Source organism: Lipophrys pholis (assembly GCF_963383615.2).
Source record: "Lipophrys pholis genome assembly, chromosome: 18".
Lineage (NCBI taxonomy): Eukaryota > Metazoa > Chordata > Actinopteri > Blenniiformes > Blenniidae > Lipophrys > Lipophrys pholis.
This window is the reverse complement of record NC_137646.1, coordinates 12,994,198-13,011,328: the sequence shown is the minus strand read 5'-3', so window position 1 is coordinate 13,011,328 and position 17,131 is coordinate 12,994,198. Positions and strand designations below refer to the sequence as shown.

At 45.2% G+C, this 17,131-nt stretch overlaps 1 protein-coding gene across 2 annotated transcripts in view; it reads left to right on the top strand.

The window, feature by feature from the left end:
- Positions 1-336: 336 nt before the first annotated feature.
- Positions 337-17,131, top strand: part of dock11 (dedicator of cytokinesis 11) — a 61,090-nt gene continuing 44,295 nt past the window's right edge. For both annotated transcript variants that reach the window (XM_080486441.1, XM_080486442.1), the window contains exons 1-11: positions 337-601; positions 7,921-8,037; positions 9,223-9,312; positions 10,770-10,852; positions 11,177-11,243; positions 12,898-12,993; positions 13,739-13,873; positions 14,392-14,575; positions 14,921-15,000; positions 16,429-16,512; positions 16,652-16,792. In XM_080486441.1, the coding sequence (XP_080342567.1) occupies positions 497-601; positions 7,921-8,037; positions 9,223-9,312; positions 10,770-10,852; positions 11,177-11,243; positions 12,898-12,993; positions 13,739-13,873; positions 14,392-14,575; positions 14,921-15,000; positions 16,429-16,512; positions 16,652-16,792 (1,182 nt within the window). In that variant the 5' untranslated portion in view covers positions 337-496. The remainder of the gene's footprint in view (positions 602-7,920; positions 8,038-9,222; positions 9,313-10,769; positions 10,853-11,176; positions 11,244-12,897; positions 12,994-13,738; positions 13,874-14,391; positions 14,576-14,920; positions 15,001-16,428; positions 16,513-16,651; positions 16,793-17,131) is intronic.

Below are 17,131 nucleotides of genomic sequence, written 5' to 3'. Positions count from 1 at the left end.
TTTTATTATTAGTTTTTGTTTTCATTTTCATACAGCAACAAATTTTCAATATGATTGCGCAACAAAATATTTTTAAAAAGCTGTAATTTTGCTGAGAAAAATTTTATAAAAATTGAAAATTTGAGAGAATAGTGGTATAATAACATTAGTTTATTGTTGTTTTTTTTCCAACCAAACAATATATATATTTAAGTGTCTTCCTTCGTGCATCGTCTCACGTTGACGATCTTTGATTGCATGAAACCGGAAGTGGGGAGGAGTGAATCATTTTACCCCGATAGATGCTCTCTGGTCTCCTCCTCCTGCATCATCATTACCACCATCATCACCAGCAGCACCAGCAGCAGCAGCGGCCCCGCCTCGCGACGTGAGCCGCCGGCTGGTCCAGGCTCACATCTGGCTGTCACACACACACACCCCCACACACACTCCGGTCCCGCGGCATGCTGGTAGTCAGAGCCGCTCACGAGAAGAAGAAGAAGTGGATTGTAACGCGATGTCGGAGGTGCGAAAATTCACCAAGCGGCTGAGCAAGCCCGGGACGGCGGCGGAAGTCCGGCAGAGCGTGTCGGAGGCTGTGAGGAGCACCGTGGACCTGGTGGTGAGCCCCCCCTCCCTCCCCCGGAGCAGCAGCCCTGATGTTGCTCCCCCTGTCTTGTCCGTGATCTGATTCTAGTTTCTCCACATTACTTCTTCATCTGCGCGCTTTTATTTGTGTTGCAGCCCCATGTGGAAGCTCTTGGCGCGTCCTCACGCGCTTTTTCTTTTTTCACCCCTCTGCCATTCAGAGTAACGTTCAAAGACGTGTCCTTAAGGAGGGATCGAGCACGGGTTCGTCCCATGTGCTTTTGCCGGATCTTTCTCTGATGTTGCAACCATCATCCAGGGGCACGCAGGCACGCACGCGCGTGCTCTGCGCGGCTCCTTTTGTGTGCTGGCGGATGAGGAGCAGAGCCAGTTGGACAGCTGCAGCATGGCTTCTCTCTGTGTGCTTCTTTATTCCTGCTGGATCTGGTCACACATTGCAGAAGAAGGCAGCCCTTGTCTGGCCCCCAGAGCCGATCGTGTTATTGATCAGGCTGCACGTGCAAAAGCAGGACACTTCTGTCTGTCTCCTGATGAATGGGCGGCTGATTGAGGCTTAGAGGAGGCTGCAGTAATGAGCTGGGATTAAGTGCAGTGGCTTGAATGGAATCACATGCAGGTTCCTGCTGATGCAGCATTTGTGTGTGTGTGTGTGTGTGTGTGTGTGTGTGTGTGTGTGTGTGTGTGTGTGTGTGTGTGTGTGTGTGTGTGTGTGTGTGTGTGTGTGTGTGTGTGTGTGTGTGTGTGTGTGTGTGTGTGTGTGTGTGTGTGTGTGTGTGTGTGTGTGTGTGTAGAGGGATTTTTTTTTTTACCAACTGTGACATTGGTCTTGAAACTTAACTGCACACTGAGGCTCCTCCTATTCAGGAGCCTTCAGAGGTAAACTCTTGTTCTCTTGTCTTATGATGATGATGATGATGATGACCTCGAGCAGCGTGACGCTAAAGACTTCCCCAGCTGAACGGTCTTGTGATAGGCTCCGGAGTTCCTCAACAGTGGTGGGAATGTCTCCCATTCGTGGCCACGTGTGTCCGCTTAAAAGGATTTGGCTGATCACTTCATGGGGGTTCGGTGGTAGGCTGGCTGGCTGAGAACAAGCATGGGTTTGTGTCATGGCCTCTCCAGGGGATTCCCTCGGGCATGCTGTGGCCATACTTCCGCCGTGACGTTCCCTCTATTGGCGTCGTCCTCCCGGGAACGCTTTGCCTCCCATGTTTAGAAAAGGAGAAACAGACCTGACGTGTTTTCAGGCAGGAGGACACCAAACTTATAAGGCAACAGAGGGTTTGCTTGCTTTGTCAAACCAGCTTTGGGCTTGTGGGAATTTCCATCAGCTGACGCGTCAGTGATCGCTGCCTGACTGGAGTCCTGTTAAAGTCATATTGAGAACTTATCACATCTACTTCTGTCTCTTTGTTTTTGTGGTGGGTTACATAACTCTGTTTGGAAACACAGAGTCGCCCCGTCGTCTCGCGTTTCATCGACACCAAAACAGATTGGTGTTTTTAATGTGTTTGAAAGAGCCTCGGCATCTAATCCACACGAGGAAGCTGAGAGGAGAGTTCTTCTTCAGAAAGAGGAAGGAGGAACTCAACAGGACGTAGAAAAACTGAAATACAGGCACGATCAGAGGCGGGCCTGTACACCTTACTTTGAAAATCCTAAAAATCACTGTTTCCCTAATTGTTCAGGTACAAGCAGCAAGAAGAAAGAGCGTCTGTTGATAAGAACCAGCAGCAGTGACAGAACGGTGTCAGAGCAGCAGCGGGTTTCCTGTCTGTGGTTTTATTTCGGGGCGCTGTAGCAGGTGGTGGAAAGGTTTTACCTTTGTACGTCTTTTATTTCTCCCACATTCACTCACATGTTCCCTCGTCCACTCAGCTGACGTGTGTGTGTGTGTGTGTGTGTGTGTGTCTGTCTCATGTCCTCCGTTGTGTACCTTGTCTGGTTCAGTGGAGTGTATTGTGTCCTCGGTATGTTGAGTGGCGTGCCGGCGCTGTGTGCTCACGGGCTCTGATAAGACGTTTCTTCCCTTTGTGCTTTTGGGAGCCACGCTGGAGGAATGTTGTCCGGGTGGAGGACCGTCATCCTGCAAACTACTTGCTGGATTAAATCAATGCTCATCAAGCTGATTTGCTTTTTGTCATCGCTCGCAGTTTGTTCACAGTGTGTTGGAACATTTAATAACCTGCACAACCTTCTCATGCAACAGTTTTCATATCGTTTGTTCGGTTATAGTTTTTTACAGCTCGGTCAACATGTCCAACTGTCTGTGTGTGATGATTCAAACTAGAACATAGTACATGTACCTAGTACATAAATACACGCAGGCGAACACATAACCTTCTCCACCTACTTCGATGGTCGCCCAACTTTTGTTGGCGAAGGTAATAACATGAATCCAGCTGCTGTAACTGGTGTCCGGAGGCCTGCGACACTGGATTTTCTCTTATTGAGTTCTATGCACTACAACGCTGGTTCACATCCTCCCGGGTTGAATCTCCATGGTAACGTACGCCGCAAGGCTGACCTCCAGGTTACGTTCTGGATAAGAGATTGAATATAAAAGCTCCGCCTCCTGGCCAATCGGATGTCTTGGGAAATGACCTGCCCGTTCTTAGAAGACCCTGGTTGGTGCACAGATTCGTGAGAAGAGAAAGAGTTTCAGGGGAGGGATGGAATCGTTTTGACATAATAAAATAAATCCTTGTCACTGAGCTTTGAAGGATGGTTTTGTTCCTGTTCCCAAGACTGTTTAGCCCCACGAGAGTTGATCTGAAGTAATGAGGTTGATCATGATGGTCGCACACGGCAGAACTGCAGAAGCATTCTGAGGCGAAAGGAAGCATAAACTCGAGGAAGAGCACTGAGGAAGCTGATAAAGTAAAATTGAGTGATCACAGTGCCGTCTGTTTATATTGTCCAATGAATTCATACTGTATAATCTCACCAAGTTACACAGTAATCCTTCCTGGCTCTGGCTAGTGTTGCTTTTGTGTTTTAACTCTTCATATGTTTGGAGAATAACTCCTCCATTACGTGAGCTGCTCTGCAGGGTTTGCCATTGGTCAGACGCTGCAAACTCAGCCCCTTTTATGTGAAGGCCAGTGTTAGAGTTACTAGTTACTTCTTCCAAAAAAGTAACCGAGTGAGTAACTGAATTACTCCACCATAAGACCATGACTGGTAGACGTACTTAACGCCATGATGTGCACGCTAACCTGCAGGCAGCAACTTTAAATATAGACTTTAAATATAATGTGCTGCAGCCAGCCAGCAGGATTCACTTATGTGGTTGCCCCACCCCCTCATCAAAGAGAAAAACAAATCACCTGTGTAGCTCTTGCGGCCGGCAGCCTGAGAGCCAAGTCGGATGAGTCTGGGTTGAATTACCAAGTGGAGAACCAGCTTCGTAGAACCGCTTACCAACGATCGCTCATGTCTGGGTTTTGTTAATCCAGATTGCGTAGAGGTATCCCGGGTATGTCAAGTCCGTTCTGGTCCAATAGCAGAGTGTCTTTGTTTAACCTCTGAAGTGGCTCGGTTTGAGACCCATCATTCAGCATCGTTACAAAGCATTTACTGCCTTATTTATTCACACCTTGAACGTGCACAGTGTTTCGGGCTCTTCCTGTACTCTAATAAATTCATAAAATGTGAAAAGTTTTACACGCTTAAGAGGAAGCTCTATTTCCTGGCCTCAAGCCTCCCACGCACGCCATTTTCAATTGAAGATTTGATCGTGAGAGAATCGTAAGTGAAATCTGTGGTCGTGGCTCTAACCGGTTTGCTCATTGTACAAAGTTTATAAATGGCCGAGGTGTCGGTCGTAAGCCTCGGATCCATGTCAGATGGCGTCGGATATTCAGGTGGATCGTTGCTGCCATTATGTCAGCACAACTAACCAATAGAAATGCAGCATGACAAGACGTAGTTCTCCGCCTTTAGGGGGGAAAAAAGACTTTTATTTTTTTTCTTCTTCTTTGTAATGAGCCGCTGTGCAGCTCATTTACACCCAGACTGCAGCACTTAGTGGGGTCAGCCGTGGGACAGCGTGCGACTTGTGCTGCCAGTTTGTGTCCATGTCCTCGTCCATCCCTCCAGCGTAGTGTGTGAGCTCCCTCCAGCCGGCGTAATGAACTCCACTTGGCAGCGTCGGGAGTCGCCTCACATCTGGAGCTGCACCCTTGTTAACATCATCCTGACGATTGGCGCTCAGCTATTCTGCAGCCGTGCTAACGTTGAGAGGGGAAAGTGTGAGACGTATTAGGACGTGGTAAGAAGGGGAAAGTGTATTCCGTTGCTTTTGCCACACCCGAAGCATCTCGTCGGTTTCGTCAGCGCCCGCTCGTGATGCTTCAGCCCCTTTTGCTTCATGTGTGAAAGCAGAAGTCGCCAAATCGGGCTTCCGTCCTCCCTGCCTCTGTAATGTGATCGCTGCGCCGGCGGTCGCCTCTGACTCGCAGCACTGTGGTTGAACTTGCTGCATGTGACAGGAAGCAGAGCACGGGGCTGTTTTTTGGGTTTAGGGACCGCCACGGCTGTGCCGTAATGGTTTCTGCAGACTTTTAGGTGTTTTTCACTGCCGAGCCCTTAAACAGGAGTTCTAAAGATGGCAGCGAAGCCGTAGCAGGCAGAGACTTAGGAAAATACCAGAGTTTCTCGGGTGGCATTAGGGTCGGGAAGTTTTTTTTTTTATTTTGATTAGTGGTTCGAGAAAATGTGAGACGCAGGGTTTGTGTGGACGGCCGAGGAAGCCAATGTCTGGTGGAAAAATCTGCAGAGAACATGTACATGTAACAGGCCAAATTACTGGTTAGACGGAGAGAACTTTCCTTTTACTGGCTCCTGAACACATGGCAGCACAAGTTTTAACCCTTTACAGGATGTATGAACTCATGAGCAGCAGACATGAAGTTTGATGCACCTTTACATGATTTACACTGTATTCAAGGTAAAATAATGGTATTTTCTCGTAAAAGTGCAATTTTAGGAACCGCGAGAAAAAGTGCTGCCACCAAAAGAAATGACCTTTTTTTCTTTTTTTAATCAAATGAAATTAAAAGGGGCAGTTTTTTAATCTTTACTAAACTTTTACTCCAGAGAAGAAGTCAGTGAGACAAGAAGTCAATCCAAGAGAGCTCAAGATTAGCACACGTGGCTAATAAGCAACCATTTGCTAAATTTAATCCTCGTTTACACAACAACTTTCAAGCCAAACGCATCATTTTTGCATTTTTTTGATTCAGAAAAGTTTTACATTCACATGGCAACGTTTTGAAAAGCGATGTCTGTTTACACGGAAACACCAGAAATGCCGAAAACAATTTGGTTTTCACGTTGGGCCACTAGTCGGTGTTGTGTATTTTAGTAATGAAGCCACACCAACATGAACACAGAGAACAATATGTTATAAACATGAGCAATGGGAGGACACAGACATTCTCGTTGACAGATGACCAAATTGGATTTTTATTATGGTGACTGTCAAAATAAAACCACCAAAGTCCGAGGAGAACATGGACTGGGAGTCAAGACATTTTGGAGGAAAACGTTGTTATTATCTGTCTACTGAGCATGTGCAGAAGATCTACTTACTACAGCAGGGGTGCACATGCACAGTAGCAGTGTTTCAGAAACGCTCGGGTTCCTGAATAGAACTGCCTGCTCTACATAAAGAAATGACAACGTCATCAGCATAAAGGTTTGTCTTCACCTCAATATCAGTCCCCATTGTTTATACTGTAAAATAAAATAGACCCTAAAATACAACCTTAGGGTTGAACACACCTTTTGGTAGGGATGCACGATAATGGGGGGTACTCACACTAGTGATGGCAGCGCTATGTTTATGTTTCAGGTGGCGCATCAATTTGACGTAATGCGCATGACAACAGTAGGCAGGAGCGTCACTGTACAAACTATCAGACTGAAAATGGGTGAAATCAAGGCGAAGTTGGCTACTTATAACTTGATGTAATTATCAACAACAACCAAAAGCCTCATTGTCGGACTTATCTGTGTGATGTCATTTTTCTCCAATATTAGGCCGATAAATATTGTGCATCCCTGGGTAATTAAAAACAAAATCTATAAATATTTGTGACCCCTCTATTTACACACGACATTTGATTAGTGAGATAAGCCCTGTAGTTGATAGTATTCATTGTCTTCTGGTTGGATTTCCTTCAAGAAACTAAAATCCAGATGTTTGCTGTATGAAACACTAATAAAAACATTTGTAACTGCCATAAAAGGTGCATTATGGAGCCCAACACTGTCAATGTAGAGCAGAATAGTTTTAATTTCCTTAAATTTCTTTAACTATATAAATTTATTTTGGTCAAACACGAGAATTAAACACATTTTTAGGGTAAAAAGGAAGATTTGACGGCTTAATGGAGTTGGTGTGTCTGTACAGTTGTGCTCTTTAAAAACAACCTTTATAAAAGCTTTCAGTTTCCTTGTAAACATTCCTCGTGACAGTTTTGGCTGAAAAGAGGGAAGCGTTGTGTTTCTGTCCCGAAACAACAAGACAAGCGAAGCTCTACATCCGAACCGCGCAGCATGTAAATGGCAGCATGACACGGAGTGCGCTGGAAAAGTTCTCAGTCATTTTCTCTTAGCGCCATTCTTTCCCCGTCTGCCCCTCGTATCTCAGCGTCGGTGGTTGAACTGCCCGACTCTTCCTCTCCACTTCCACTCCAGCTCAAACGGAGCTTGTTGGCTGAGCCACTCGCCTCCCCCCCCAGTTCCTCTGCTGAGCTTCAGCTTAACTTTCTTGGAATTAATTTTCAACCTTTCCAAGTCGCCATCACATCTTGACCCAGTTGTGGAAGGCTCGGTTTTAAGTCGATAGGCCTCTTTAGAACATAAAGAGGGGGGGGCGATTGCTCAACCTGGGCTTCTGTATGGAAGTGAAAACGGGAAGATGTGCTGTTTGTCTGGGGTGGCGGAACTAATGTTTTCATCAAGCTCCATAAATGAAGTTGCGGATCAGAAACTCTCTCCATTCTTTGCCCTCGGTATCGTCTCTCTTGCCCTGTGTCATCTTTTTACCATTTTCTTCCTTTCAACCGCCCTCAACTCTCTGAGCAACTGTTTCCTCACGCTGTGACAGTCCTCTGAACTCTTGCGGTTGCCGCTCTGATCTCTCGTGGGTCTGCTGTTGAAAACTTTCCGGTGGCGGCGGGGACACTTGTAAACTACTCCGTAGCAGCAGGAGTTCATGGTAGCTTGCCAGAGCCTCGCTCGAGCCTAAAAAAAAATATATCTGTCTGAGGTCAAAACAGAACTAATTTCTTTTTGTTTGTTTGTTTGTCCTCCTATCTGCAGGAACAGCCAAAGATCATCGAGCCACTGGATTACGAGACCGTGGTGTTTCAGAGGAAGGCCCAGATCCACAGCGACCCTCATCGAGACCTGCTGCTCTGCCCCGTCGATGACGTCTCCGTGAGTCCTTTGCCTCGTCTCCCCTCCGCTGCTCTCTTTGGGTCACCGCCGCTGTCAGAATGGCATCATAACCCACAGCAGTGATTCAGCACTTTTCTACCACATGTTCTGTAATTCCTCGCCATCGTATTGTTTGCTCTTGGGTTGACGTAATCGCCAATATACAGTATGTGCAATCAGTTCAAAATACTGAGATTCATTAACCTGCATGTATTAGTTAAACTACTGGAAGTAGTGTAATGAATGCCATCAAATATTTGCAATAAGAATGACAAATATGTTTCACAAACATCAAAAATCAGTTACTAATCGTTCAGTCGGATGTCAAAAGTTAACTTTCCTTGTCCCAATGAGTAATGTAATATTTGCCAATAATGCAATGGTTATTTGAACCCTTTTCAGTGTGATAAAGCTCATCATGTAATGACTTGCCAGTATGGTAATAACCTATTTGATCCATTATTGCAATAAGTTATTACATAATTTAAATTAGTTGAATTAAAAAATCCTTTCAAAATGTAAGAAATGCAGCCAATAATCGTATAATACAATAAAGGCCTGCATTTCTTGAAAATATTTTTACTCTACTCAACCTGGGATGCAGATTTTGTTTGTGTGTATTATTTTGAAAATTCAGAAAGAAAAAGACTTGATGAATAAACTTTGTCAGTATTTTTTGTGAACTTCAGATTGTGAACTTCAGATTAGGACTTCAGATTAGGACAAAATGCATATTTATTCTCTAACCTGTGTTTATCTTAGAACTGCCCTTCAGCTGATTGTACTTTTTAGATGCTTCTTGCTGAAACACCTGCAGCATCGCATCGCCACAGCAAAACGGCATAATCAGTCCATAATTTTTATCTAATGTGTAAAATATGGCTTTGTAAAGAAACGCCTTCCGCTTGTTAGTCAGCATTTATTCCCAGAACACCAGGCTGGGTTATTTATGGGTCAGCCCGGAGGCCCAGCCAGCTACTTCTGAGCTCTGTTTATTGGTGCTGCTTCAGACACATGTGGTTTTGCTTAGTGACCCATCCCGATTTGTGTTTACACCCCCACCGACCCCGGCACCCTGAGAGATCCGTTTCTTTCTATCTCTGCCTTCTGTTTCTCTCTATGTGCTTCACCCAGTGCAGCTGTGCTACCGTTCCATGACTCAGAAATGTATTTCTCCGCACGCAGGAGTCCCAGATCTCTCGCCAGAGGAGGACCGTCGTTCCCGCGGTGCCCCAGAATGCCCAGCGGGAGGCCAGGAGTCTGTTTGCCAAAGAGGTACGCCAAAATGATTTCTTATACCAGAGGGGAACTCTGGAAAGCAGACCTGCTCTCTCCCAAGATATAGTCCAGTCTGAAAACTTGATATCCAAACAGAATATTATAGTATGTCCCCATGCGTGTGGAACAAAATTACAAAATTCCACCTTGTGTGAAGTTTTCAAAAAGTTGTGTTTTCAGTGGCTCCGCCCAAAACGCCACCGAAGTTTTCAGTTTTCATTTGGGAACCTTGCTGTGTAAACGGGGCTTAACTTTGAACTCACCCTGCACACTGTAGCCAATTTTGGTTAAATTACATCCCGTCTTCCTGTATTTTCACATTAAAAGATTTTGAAACGGCTGATTCATCTGCTTTTGTTCATCTCTATATATAGCCTGCAGCTGCTGCACCCGTTCCACTAATTGTCCTCCGTTATAACTCATTTTTCTGTACATTCCTTGCACGCTTGTTGACTAAAACATTCGGTCGCTGAGGCAGAACGTGCACACAGAGCTCATAAAGAACCTCAGTCTGGGAGCGAACACGCTGCCCTGATGACTTACTGTATTGGCGATGAAAAGCAGATTTTATTTCTGGCAGGACGCGGACGCTCTCTGCTGCTGCGCCAGGCTCTAAATCTGCAGCTCGGGCAGCTCTCATGACTGTGATGGAGCACAGAGACCACTGTCGCAGGGATTGTGAAAACAGACACGGGATCGCTCGTCACTTTTTTTTTTTGCAAACAAGGTGTTCATTCATTGTGGACAGCAGTGAGAGCTTCAGCGTGCAGTTTGACTACGGGGTGAAGGGGAATACGCACAGTGAGCCCCAGCCTGCGTAAAGCCGTAACAAGGCAACTTGTGCAGATGGTGCAGAATTTCTCTGAGAGCACTGCAGCCTTTACTTCAAAACTGTTGTTCAGTGGCGTCTAAACAACAACGAAAATCAATGGCCTATATGATTGAGATGATCTGTGTGGTCTTATGGAGGATCTGCAGGTATACTTACACATATGTTTTTACAAATTTGACCCTTTTGGGGTTATTTAGCTTGTGTAATAGAGCTGCTCTGGAAAAATCCAGCTTCACGCCGTCACCAGCCAAACAGCTATGATCAAATCGGCGTGGAATAGTTGCAAGAGTAAGAAGTATAATTAAAATGAGTTTGTGTGTCAGTGAGTGTAGGAGGTGTTAAACGCCACAGTGCCCATACAGCACACTGTATTTTTGCTCCAAAGACAAACTGACTCAGCTTCGTTAGATGTGCTGCTTATTGAATTGTTTTGTCAACCATTTATCACGTTTTTGCAGAAGAAACAACAGAATTTTGTATTTTGTGAAGCAAGTAAAGGTACAAAAGTGGGACAAAAAGGGTAAATGACTGTGTGCTTGTTCAGATCAGACTGATGTGGTTCACTTGTTGTGAGCCTACTTTCTAATCCCGCCCTCTCCTCCGTGTCAACCTTGTTTGGCAGTGCATCAAGATGTACAACACCGACTGGCACGTGATCAACTACAAGTACGAGGCTTACTCGGGGGACTTCCGCATGTTGCCGAGGTAAGGAGACGAATTGGACTTGTACTTTAAAGCAGACATAAACCATTTCCTGGCCAACATGGGCTCTGGATTGAGCCTGCTCATGTGGACATGCTGAACCTGCAACCAATCAGAGGGAAACACACACACACACACACACACACACACACACACACTGAAAAACAGCAGAGTTCAGCCAGATGTGTTCCTGCTCAGCAGGTGCAGCCCACATGTTTGGACCTTAAGTCAGGTTATGTATGACAACAACCACCACCATTCACTCACAGACACTCATACTTCAGTATTGAAGTGATCTATTGACCCTGTCCGTGTCTCCTGTTAAAGCAAAGGCCTGAAGACAGACAAGCTGCCGGGTCACGTCTTCGAGGTCGATGAAGACGCCAAAGATGAGGTGAGCCTCCAGGTGGTTTTCTCTCGGCTTGGCTGCAGTCCGGTCATACTGCTTTTAGCGATATTGTACAAATCAAAGCGTTTCGGAGGAGATGCAGTTGAACTGGAACGGCGCAGGGGAAAAAGATCATGTGACTTATGGTCACCGAGAGACCAAGCAGTGAAACCAGAAGCGCTCTGCGTTCTATAAATAGACCTCATCGATCTTCTTCTTCTTGTTGTTCTTCCTCTCCTGGAGCCGGATGCAGATAAAGTTAGCCAGAGGGGAAGGATTAATCGGAGGAAAACGTACGTCACCGTGCTCCGCGTCATGAAATCTGCCTGAAATGACAGGACTCCGATTCTAAATGTTTGTTTGAGCATTGATTTATGGTTATTGCACCGTAAAGCAGCCGGGGGTGGGTGACAATCTAGAGTACATGTGTGAGGAATAAAGGATGGACGAGCTGCAGGAGGACGCCTGCCAGCCAATTAGATTAAAGGACGAAGGAGGAGGAGACGGTAGAGACGTGACCGGCAGAGGACGGGAGCGGCACTTCAGCGGGCTGGTCTCCATCGGTCTGCGTCCTCCTCCCTCCGCGTTCTGATGCCTTTCGGTCCAGGCTTCGCATTAAGTTGATTAGAGCCTCTGAGCACTGAACTCTGCAGAGAGGCCCCTGCGCATTACCGCCCAGCGGGCTCTGTGTGCAACGTGATGAATGTTTGTTTACCGAGATTATTAATGCGCCTACACCGCTGAGGATTTCTTTCTGGGAAAAGCGGAACAATTCTCCTTATTTATCTGGAGGTTGATCAACTGCACTGTTGATGTATTAATGAACATTATTCATAGAAAAGCTGTGATCTAAATTAAGTCATACAAGAAAGCCTTTTTAAATCCTCTATAGGAAACGAAGGTTTAAGCATTATGACGTGCACAGGGCAATGTTTTTCTTTAACCACAACTCCCCCAACAAGTGAAGAAGCTGTAAATAAAAACGGAATGCAACTATTTGCACAGCTTTTGAATTCAAGTTTTATTCCCGAGACCAAAAACAACATATCGGATGTTGCACATTAGATGTTTTACAGGTTTATAGTCGCTATTAGCTCATTTTAAACGGCAACAGAAACCATTAGGGCAGCTAAAAGTTCTATTTTAGGAAAGAAAATAACAAAATGTTCTTGAAAAACTTCCGTGGCTGAGTTTAAAAACAAAACCTGACATTCCACTAGTGGCAGTGAAGGAAAATACCAGTCGGTCGTGGGGAAATTCTCTTGATTACCTTCATAGTTCATGCAAATATCGTCGTTGTTTCCAATAGATTCTGTGCAAAATTTGAATCTTCTTTTTCTCTCGATCTCTTTCATCGGTCAACACATCAAAATGAAATGTTTAACATTTAGCCGAAACAGTTCAGTGATGATGAATTTTTTTATGTAACATACATTTAGCACACCAAGTCCCATCATTTAAAAATGAATATAACAGTTCCACTTTTCAGAAACAAGATTAAATACAAGTTAGTATTTGTACACAGGAGTAGTATTAGAGGCGAAGATGCTATTTAGTGCCGATGTAAACAGTGTCACTAACATGAAGCTGGGCGACAGAGGATGTTTAATATGCATTAGGTTTAATAAACGTGACTGATTCCCAGTGTTCTGTCTGTCAGGACACGTCGTCACTGTGCTCCCAGCGGGGGGGCATCATGAAGCAGGGCTGGCTTCAGAAAGCCAACATCAACAGCAGCCTGTCCGTCTCCATGAGGGTGAGTCACCTTCTGTCACCACAACACGACGACGACAAGTCAAACCGCCTGGTGGAGCAGGGCACCTCAGACACAGTTTTTCTTTCTGTGTGAAGACCTCAATTTGCCTGTAAATGTCTCTGTCCTCAACCGGTTTACTCCAAATTTTCAGTCACTTTATGGCTTTACGTACATTTTACTCATGCCGCATGTCTGCTTCTCCTCGGGTTTTTTTTTAGCCCACAGTTTGGACTCACAGGTTCTATTTTTACAAAGTCCTGTTAGGTTACATTTAAATTTGATTTACTTATCTATTTAGAACATGAATAGTACAAGCAGGAATAAGTAGTGAGGCTAATAGTAATATTCCGCCAAGCAACCTTATGTCATTGTCTGCATTGCGGGCACACAAAAAAAAAATACTGTCCATCATGGCAGGAGAAGAGAAAGACGGGGACATTTTCAGGTCCTCATAGGTCAGCATATCTTACGGATGCACATATCAAACATTATACACCAAGCACACATCTTACACAGGCACAGTTTTTATAAACACAGAAATATCAATAAGTATGCACAAAGTATCAGTAGTAACACTAGAAACTCAACATGTGGATTTCAGCAAAAACTACCTTGTGGTTCTGACTTTGTTGCATAAATGTATGTAAGTCTCTTTAATGGTTTATTATTTCACCAAAATCAGTTCAAATGGTAAAATGTTGCTTCTGGCATTGAGCTCACTTGCTCTCTATTGTGAAAATTGCAGGTGTTCAAGCGGAGGTACTTCTACTTGTCTCAGCTCCCCGACGGCTCCTACATCCTCAACTCCTACAAGGACGAGAAAAACTGCAAAGAAACCAAAGGATCCATCTACCTGGACTCCTGCATCGATGTCATTCAGGTACGAGCCGCGTTGGGAAAACAACGTGTGTCGCGCTGTTTAACTATCGCTGCGTGGGTGGACTTACCTTTTGTGCTCGCCTCGTAAAAAGTCGCGGCCATTATCCGTCTGGCCACACTCCCGAGGCTTTTCCCTGCTTTTATTGGACAGATTCAGTGCATTCCTTCGGCCCGGGTGGAAAAGTCTGCTTCCAGCGGATTATGAGGGACTCCTGCTGTTGGCTCAAGGCGCAGGCTGGTACCTCGTCCAGCTCGGCCCCCCGACCGACCCGCCGCCACCCGCCCACCCGGGCTGCCAGGAAGTTTTCATTTGGATGAAAGCACTCGGGAGATGAATGGGTGGAGCGGGTTTAATGCGCTGAGCCTGTCGGGTGTGAATAATAAATGTTAAACTCTGATTTCTCTCCCATCCTTACGGAAAGCCTTCAGATCCAGAAGATGGATGCAGACCGTCACTCACCATGAAAATCCCCACACCATCTTAACCTGCCCCCCCCCCTTTTTTTTTTCTCTCCTCAGAGCCCCAAGATGCGGCGCAATGGCTTCGAGCTGAAGATGCAGGACCGCTACAGCCACTTCCTGGCCGCGGACAGCGAGGCGGAGATGGAGGAGTGGGTGTGTACCCTGAAGCAGGCTCTGCAGGGTGGCTCCGAGCCCGGGCCGGACCGGAGGAACGGCTCTGAGGCGCTGGACTGCGCTCTGGGTCAGTTTGACGATTTCACTTCTCCCGCAGTGACATATGACGATCCTGCTACACATTGGAAATAACTGTACGCCTTTAGATTAGACTTATTTAACACGCATTTGATATTTTAGCCACGAACTGTGTTCGCTCGTATAGTAAATACACATAAAGGAGCTGCTGCTTATCAGCTTCAAACATGGCTAAAATGACTTTTTGTCTTCTAAAGATGGTGGAATTCAGCATTACTGTAATAAAGGACAACATTTTTAACTTGATAATCCCGTGTAATATCAGTTTTTTTCGAACGTCTCCTGGTCGGGAGTCCATCAATCCTGCGTCAGTGATTTGACTCGTACTTTTCAGACGACGACGCCGTCAGCCAAGGCAAAGCCGAGAGCTTCCTGGAAAACCCTGGAAGGAGTTTACAAACCGAACTCATGAAGGTAAAAACGTCACTTCTGGAATCACTTAGCTACTGTAGGTCGGAGGCGGTGCCGTGGATTAGATTAATGTTTTGTCTGGTTCCCTCGAGCATGCCTCCTGCTTTGAATTCCCTCGTTTAAGTGATCGGCCAAAAAAGTTGATTGTTTGAGTAAAGAGCCACGATGAGTAAAAGACCGGAGAATTTAAGGACGTTGAGCTCTAAGTAAAATTTTGATCTATTATTAACAGATTTATGAATAGTTTACACGCTTTAGCTCATTCACATTTACCTCAGCGATTCAGCACAGAGACAAAGGCAGGGCAAATGTATTTATTTATACAAGAGAAATGCATTAAAGCAAATAATTAAGAATCTCAAGCGATTAGGAGTATGAAATACTTAAAACCTCTCACACACTCTCATCCTTTCCGTTGGGCCGACTTCACTTTGCTCTTTTGGTAAAACACAGATTACCGTAATTTCCAGATTATACACCACGGTTTTTTTTCAGACGCTTTGAACCCTGCGTCTTAAAAGATGACGCGGCTAATTTATAGATTTTTACAGGTTAAAGGGCTTCGTGCTGCCAAACCAGCCAAAAATGGGTGATGCGTTCAGGTGCATCACGTAACTCTGAACTTTCTTTCTTTCTTCTTTTTTAAATCTGTTGGGTGCAGCTTTTATTCAGTTGCGCTCAATAGTCTGGAAATGACGGTAAATGCATCCGTCAGTGAATGAAGCTTCAAATCAATTGTGAAATTCTGTCTCAGCAAAAGACATGAAAACACAGTGTGGCAGCTTATTCTTCAGCTTTGATTAACATTTAACCTGATCCATGACTCAACTCTGAGCTTTTTAATCCTTCACATTGGAGGGGTTTGTAATAAATAGGTTAATGGAATGATATTAAGAGCCCAGGTAGACGTATATTCTGTTGTTTCTGATGTGGTTGAGCAGCGGCTCTTTGTGTGAGTGAGTGAGTGTTTTAAAGCCTGCGAGCAGCAGCGTTTATTCCACCGGGGCTTCAAAGCGTCTACAGACCCGCAGCGTCGTCTCTCTACTGGTCTGCAGGAGGCAGACGGATCAGATTCCCACCTCAGGGTTGGATTTGTTTGTCTCCGTTTTTCTTTCCTACCGTCTGCTCTCGAACAATAAAGGCAGCACAGTATCGGGAAAGCCTCGTGTCTATTTCCTCTTATTTTAAATTTGTGGTTAAAACAACAAGAAAGTAACATTTATTTTGAAATAAAATAGCTTTTGTTTTGGTCAGTGAAGAACAACTGTAATGTATCAAACATACAGTCAAGGTACTTAAAAAGCTTAGATTTCTTTATTTAATATAAAATTTGTATTGAACTGCAGCAGATGAAGCGTTTCATTGAAGTGTGTTAGAATAAGTGTGTGTGTGTGTTTGTGTGTGTGTGTGTGTGTGTGTGTGTGTGTGTAGTACGCCAGGGAGACGGAGCAGATGAATAAGATGAACAGGAACGAAGGCCGACAGAAGCTTTTCTCTCTGGATCCCGACACTCAGGTACATTCTCCTCCTGCTGCTCTGCTTTGTCCTCGCATGACTTATTTATTTCACCATCGATTCTCACTCTTTGATCCGACACTCGCACTTCCTCCCGCCGTCTGTCTCCTCTTCCTCCCCCTCCCCTCTCCCGGCTCAGAGGTTGGACTTCTCGGGCATCGAGCCGGACGTGAGGCCGTTCGAGGAGCGCTTCGGCCGGCGGATCGTGGTGAGCTGCCACGATCTGACCTTCAGCCTGCAGGGCTGCGTGAGCGAGAAGGGCGACGGCGTCCTCACCAACGTAGGTCCACCGCCGCGTTCCAGCCAGCACTCACCCGGTTTCCTCCGCAGGGTTTTAGTGTGTGGGAGAACCATACAAAACTGACACTCTTCAAGCGGCGGGAAAATAAGAAAAATCGACTTTTGGATTTTTGTTGTCTTTTTACGTGTCTGTACTGAACCTTCAATTACAAATACCCAGAATTTGAACTAATATGCCTTCTGCTTAGTCAAAAAACATAATTCTAAGAATTTGTGGGTGTTTTGTCAAAAAACATTTTCTGTTTTTCGGGTTTTTTTTGGCAACAATAACATAAAATACTAAATATTCTTTTGCGAAAAATTTGCCAAATTCCCCCGA